Raw genomic sequence first — 6529 nt, 5'->3', positions numbered from 1 at the left:
TAACTATTTTTAAAAACCTTGTGGGCCACTACATCTTGAACCTTGGAAACACGTGTTCTGTCATAAGCTCTGAGGAGGTCATTAACGAATCCACTTGCTTGTGTCATATTTCAACATTTACGGGATAGTTTCTTTGGCACTTTCTTCCCTCCTGTGTCACCTTTGCATGTGTCGAGGAGACGCGTGTCTAAGTGAGATGTAAGAAGAGGAGTTAAACTAATTGTGTTAACAGTCATCTCAGAGTCGGTCAGCTGTCTGGGAGGCAGCAGTTGCCATCCGTCACACGAGCCAGGTTAAGTTGTCATTTTTTTAAAAATCCTTTTTATTATGTCCATTATTTTTATGGCATTATCGGTCTCCAAAACATGATTAAAAACAAAAACAAAGGTTTGGCATAACCTCATAAACAGTCAGTTCCTGTGGTGAAGAAAGTAGAAACAACAATAACCAGAAACAGATGAAAAGTAAAATGGCAGTCAATTATTCAAGCTTAAACAGTTAAATACAGTAGCATACAAAAGATAGAACAGCCAAGCTGAGAAGCGTCACAAGAAACAGGATGATCTACTGCTCCAGTGCATTGACTATTGGATCTGATGAAGGTCTTTCACTTCTTTTCTGAAAATAATGAGAAATGATTGTATTTTAAAACCAACACCTTGTCCAAACAAAACTAGATTGATTGAGGAGCCAGCACATGAAAAGACACTCTACCTCAGCCAGCGAAAGCAAAATAATGTAATAAACTTGGCTGTGGAGCGGTACCCCAACACACCCTGCCTCTTCTGTTGCACTCGACGCCTGCCCTTTACCTTGTCATGTTCTTGTCACCTTGTAGTATTTTGAGAGCTGTGAATCACCTCGTGGTGGAAGTTATTTCACACTCCTGTGCTTTAGCAGCGGTTGTTTTTATCTGTTCATAGTAGCAATTTGTTTACAAAGAAGTTTGCCTCAATAATTCAAAAGAAGGCGACGGCAGCAGCAAGTGAAAAAAAGGTTAACCTTTGCGGACGCTTTAATAATAAGCATGCATTTAACATTGTCATGAAGATTCTTGAATATTAGAGCAACCATACCTCTGTGCAAGTGAACAGGGTCATAGAATAATGTAGTACACAAGTCCTATTTTAATGATCTGCTGTAAACTGCAGCTAATCTAATGTTGCAGTGATGTCCAGGAAGGTTGTGACACCTTAACATAACTAATTCAATAACATGTTCACAGGAAGGCAGTTCACTGTAAAGCTGGTTTACAAGGTTTGGGGCAGCAGTGTGTTGATCTACTCGTCTTTAGACACCAGTGACTGCTCTAAAGGCTGTAAAAATGTAAATAGTAAATAGTAAATGAAAAACAGTGTATTTTACTAAATGTTTAACAAACTATTTTTAGAAGGGTGATGCATTGATTTTAAAATTACTGTTCCAAAAAGGGTATGTTGGTGCATTTTAAACCACTGTAATTTAACACTGTATTAAAATAACTAAAAAATACTAAAATCAAGCATTTTTGGGTGTGATAGTCTAAATGGTAAAAGACCGTTTACACAAAGGTTTTAAATGTTTCAAATCTATAACTGAATTATAACTAGGCTGATCACCATAACAGTTGTTTTACTGATCCAGTAAATATCCTATTAATATGTTGGCCAGGTTGGAAATCAAGAGCAGTTCACAGATTGTTTGAATGTAAAATAGGAATCCAAAAGCACCACATTCAGCTTGCCTTCAAATGCAGAAGAAATAAATTATTATGATGTTTGTAAGGACTTTGAATGGTCCTCATTGCAGTTTTTTTTTTTTTTTATAAATCTATGTTCAAATGTTGTTCTAGTTGTCTGCAACATATATATGTAACATAAGTATCCTTTATCTGAGTGAGAAACACAGTACATCATGCACAAAGAAATGTTACCCAAAACCATCTTTCCACTTGGCACCTTCTACAGATATAAACAATGGGCATCACACAGCTTTACATGCTCATTAATCTTCCACAGCTTGGCAGTGGGCAGGACAAGCTTGCCATATGGGTTGTGGACTTTAAATCGTTGGCAACTGCAGTCTGTTTCACTTGGCTTTTTTGGTTCTTCCTGGAACTAATTATATAAAAAAAAGCACACGATTGTTTGTGTGGACCAGATGTTGCCATCAACTAGCATTACCTTGATGAAACATGCATCAAGATGTCCTCAACATGTAATTGAATTCCTCACACACTTCCAAAGGGGGCGGGCCACATCACAATGTGACGCTTGTTGGGCAAGAGGATCAAAAAACAAAACAAAACAAAAAAATGTTGCATTTTTATTCAGAGACATGCATAGTTAGTTATTCAGCTCAGACAAGTCCCAGTGTCTCATTCTTCTTGAACTTGCTTCTGCAATTCAGTACAGCACAGCTATAAGAAACCTACACTTTAAAACAAGACAATTACGAGCGAGAGGAGGCCATTCAGCCCATCAATGCTCATATGTTCCAAGCAGCTGACTGATCCAAAACCGGTCTGGGTCGTTTTAAAGGTTCTCAGTGATACAGCATCATCAATGTGGCTGGGTAACCCATTCCATACCTTCTTCAATCTCTCTGTAAACAAGTCTCCACTCAGTTTAACACCTTTATTCCACCCAACACTTCAGTATTCTTCTCCAAGTCATTAGAAAGTAGTCACATTTTTTAGCTAACGCCTTCAGGTGTGGCGTTGCTTTCTTACACAATCGATTTAAACTAACCGATTTAAGTTCCAGTACAAGCATACTGTATGATCACTGTTGCAATCCACTTTAAATCTTTGAGATAGCTCAACAACATGCAAGGTTTTACAAACTCAAGTTAAAGCTTGCTGCCCACCCCGGTAATTGTTCGCATGTAATGTTTGTGGGGGGTTTTGGTTGTTTTCATGAACTTATCGTATTAGGGTAATGTAACATTTTTCTACTTTCATATACCATTTCAAGTTGTATTGTTTGTTTAAAATTTGAAATGCTTCTTTAGACAAAACAGTCTTGAGGTCTAGTGGTTAGAGCTTAGGACAGAGATCCTGTTCTGCATCCCAGCTAAGCTACTGTATCCGCAGCCCTGGGGCAACTGGTTTCACTGGTGTCCACAAGTTTGTGATTGGTTGCAAGCAAGAGAAGCCATTAATAACAGAGCCACAAGCATTACAAGCTCAAGTTCCCATCCCATTATAACATGCATGGCTGTGTCCTGCACATACTGCATCGGGTGAATATGTTATCCCACGGGTATATAGTAGAGGTATCGGTATGGTACAGGGTGGCAATAACAAAGCCACTAGAACACTTTGCAATACTGCGGTGGAAATAAAACAGCATTCCAAAGCAAAGGACACCATCTGTCAAGAGGTGTTGTGTATCCCTGGGAGTATTCTGGATTTTGCCGTTGCGTCTACGACAGAATCCCTCTCCTAGACAAATGAGTCCATTACACAGTTCATTTGAGTTTCAGGCATTGTTCATGCATCTGTGATGAAACTCGTTCAAGAGCTTGGCCATAGTTAAGGCTTTAACTAACTGTTAGAAGAGTTGGTCAATGTATTCAAACTTTGCATGGACAATCATTACGTCAGAACTTTACAATTTCCAAGCTGTATTTTTAAATAAATATCACCAAAAGGTCAGGGTGCTCAAACACACTATAGAAATGTCATTTCCGAGCCACCTGCTTATTAAAACGTGAAGTATTGTGTGTTTAACCATTGTTTCTTCCCTTAGTTACAACTGCAGGCATTATTTTATATGATCTGCATTCTGTTTGTGTTTTACATTAATGCAGAACTACAAGAGATCTCATATCTTGTTAAACTGGCATATGGAAAAACAACAAAAAGTATAAATACACGACAGCGGGGAATACAAATGGTGTGAACTCTCCAATTTGTGTTTAAAAGCAAGCCAGGGAAAAACAAGATTGGGGAGTTGGATTTGGTTCATAGACACCCCCCCCCCCAAAAAAAAAGAAACACACAATAGATGGTCAATGAAGTTTAATTCAAAGCAGGTGCACAGAAATAAAGTATCCCACAGTATTTTTATGAAGACTGCAGTAAATGTCTTAATCTGACACTAATAAAAGCTGTAATTGAGGATAATTCGATGTAGTCTTAGATGGAAAATGACCTATGCATGTGGGACAATGAAATCACACGGCATGGTTTAGGTACCCTCCTTTTTACTGAAAACAGTTCTTCCCTTCCTTGGTTCTACTTAGATTAGGAACATGTTTTTTATTTGGGTTGAATTCGACTCAAACAAGTAAACAATTAAGAGTTTCCTCATTCTTGGATGTGGATGAAAGTCCTGGCACCTTTTCCTTGTATTCTGACTAACAGTATTGTTTAGCTGCATGAACACATGTAAAACTAGAGTAAATTACCAGTAATGTATGACCAACATGTAATTTAAGGAACAATGGACACAAATACCATCTGTATGATTTCAATTTAAAGGCCTATTTGTTAAAGTGAATATGTGGGTGTCTCCTTTTTGTTGTGATCAACTGATTTTATTTGAGCAAAACACCACAAACAGAGTCCTACAGATGTACAAAACTATATACAGAAGATCCAGAGCTCGCACAAATGAATACAAAGATGCATAATACAAGAGGAAATTAAATAAACCAGTCATGCCATAATAAAGTCATAATATTGTGGTGGCTTGTTAGTGATTTCAAATGAATGTTTTTTGTGTTTTTCTTGTTTGTTTTCCCAAATGTCAGATATATTGACATGCTGTCAATGGTAACCAACTATCTTTCAAACTGCTGTTGGATTCTCTCATATTTGAGGAAGAATTTCAAGATAGAACCATGGATTTCACCATTTCTCTTACCAACTTATTATCAGACAGGATTTACTATACAACACTGACAAGTTTAAAGCAATTGTCCAGCACCCAATTGCCAGCTGTCTCAGTGGTCCTACTTTAGGAAGCTGTGTGAAAGTTCAACGTGCACAAGGAAATTCAACCCCTGATCCTTGCTCTGTGAAGCATCCTGCCCACAATTCCTCAGCATATGCTCTATTCTCAACTCGGAGAGGAACAAAATATCCCTTTTTGTGGCACGAGCTGGACCACACATCAAAAACCTGCTGTAACAAAGTGATTCACATCTTAGAGAGAGGTACACTAGTTAATGTCAAAATACATAAACTACACCAGTTTGTTTTCCCCATCCTGGTTGCCAGGTGATCAATGTAACCTTCAAGTACCTATGAAACTAATGTGTTTGCACCAATGTTGGAGGATTTAAAAAATGGGAACAAACTTTAAAAAAACAAAAAGGTCGAGAAGTTTAGTTAACAATTGGCTTTACAATGTTTAAGCTTTAGAATATGGATATTATACTGTGCCAGTTTATGACCCAGCATAAACCAGTTACAAACCAGTCAAGGTGTGGTTATGATGGAGCTAAGTATGTAACAATGTTGTTTTGCTACCACTTCTGAAACCAGAAACAGGTCTAAAAAACTTTCACTAAGATTATCACAAGAATGTATACAAGTACACACATTTTGTGATAATTAGCTATTAGAATTTCTACAAAGACAAGTACTGTAGTCCGTCACGTATCCGACTGCGGTGGGACCACAGTAAAGGGCGGATATGTAAAAAGTCTGATAAATGAATTTGTTTTAAATACCATTAAACACAGCTGTAACAATGACCATATTCACACAATTCTTGTTTTGAGATTCAGCTTTTATTATGGAGCTCCCCTAAATCCCTTGTTTAGAAAGATACAGGGTATTAATTCTTGTGACAGAGTAGCCATCTGCCATGTGGGTGTGTGCATTCGCTGCTGAGTGACAGGCAGGAGATCGAGACAGAGGTTGAAGTTGATACGCCCTGCAGGAGATCAGGATTTATTTACATATCAACACACTGAACAGCTCACGTGACACTACCAGCAATGGTAGCGCACGGGAGAACACCACAGTGTACGAAAACTTTGGTGGGATCTGCAATCTTTGAATTAATCTTCTCTGTTCAATAATAAACCACCTCTGGCTATTTGCCTGGCTGTCGGCAGTTTCGACTTGCTTACTCACTCTTCGGTATCCAACCCTAGTTCTGGTTCTCACTCATACTGTGCTGAAGAGCTTGGTCATGGGGGATAAAACGGTGGATATGTGATGGGAGGATACACGACAGAGTATTTTGGAGATCTCCATGTGGAACCTAAAACTACACATCACAGGAAGAAAATGTAAAGTATAGTTATTGGTTTAAAAACAGCAAAGAGGTTGACAAAAAATTATGTGAATGCAGATCACAATACAAAGCTTGACACTACCAATAATATCTGGAAATTAGAGCGCAAAAAAAGATTTAAGACACAAGCTTAGCTTCAAATTCACATCCAAAATCATATTCAAGCATGAGTGTAATATGAAAATAAAAGATATAATACAACAGCTAGATAGTCAGATAACTCTGCAAGACTATAGTAAACATCCTCTCGCTGAACTTTCAACTGTTCTCAAACTAATTGCTTCGAATTACTTATA

General features: G+C 37.9%; 1 protein-coding gene across 1 annotated transcript in view; it reads right to left on the bottom strand.

The window, feature by feature from the left end:
- Positions 1–389: 389 nt before the first annotated feature.
- LOC131699421 (collagen alpha-1(XXV) chain-like) overlaps positions 390–6529 on the bottom strand; it is a 61067-nt gene continuing 54927 nt past the window's right edge. The window contains exon 3 of the mRNA XM_058996052.1: positions 390–618. Within this exon, the coding sequence (XP_058852035.1) occupies positions 608–618 (11 nt within the window). The 3' untranslated portion in view covers positions 390–607. The remainder of the gene's footprint in view (positions 619–6529) is intronic.

Source organism: Acipenser ruthenus, chromosome 22 (assembly GCF_902713425.1).
Source record: "Acipenser ruthenus chromosome 22, fAciRut3.2 maternal haplotype, whole genome shotgun sequence".
In the NCBI taxonomy this organism is placed as follows: domain Eukaryota; kingdom Metazoa; phylum Chordata; class Actinopteri; order Acipenseriformes; family Acipenseridae; genus Acipenser; species Acipenser ruthenus.
The sequence above is the reverse complement of the archived record's forward strand: the minus strand, read 5'-3'. Positions and strand labels throughout refer to the sequence as shown.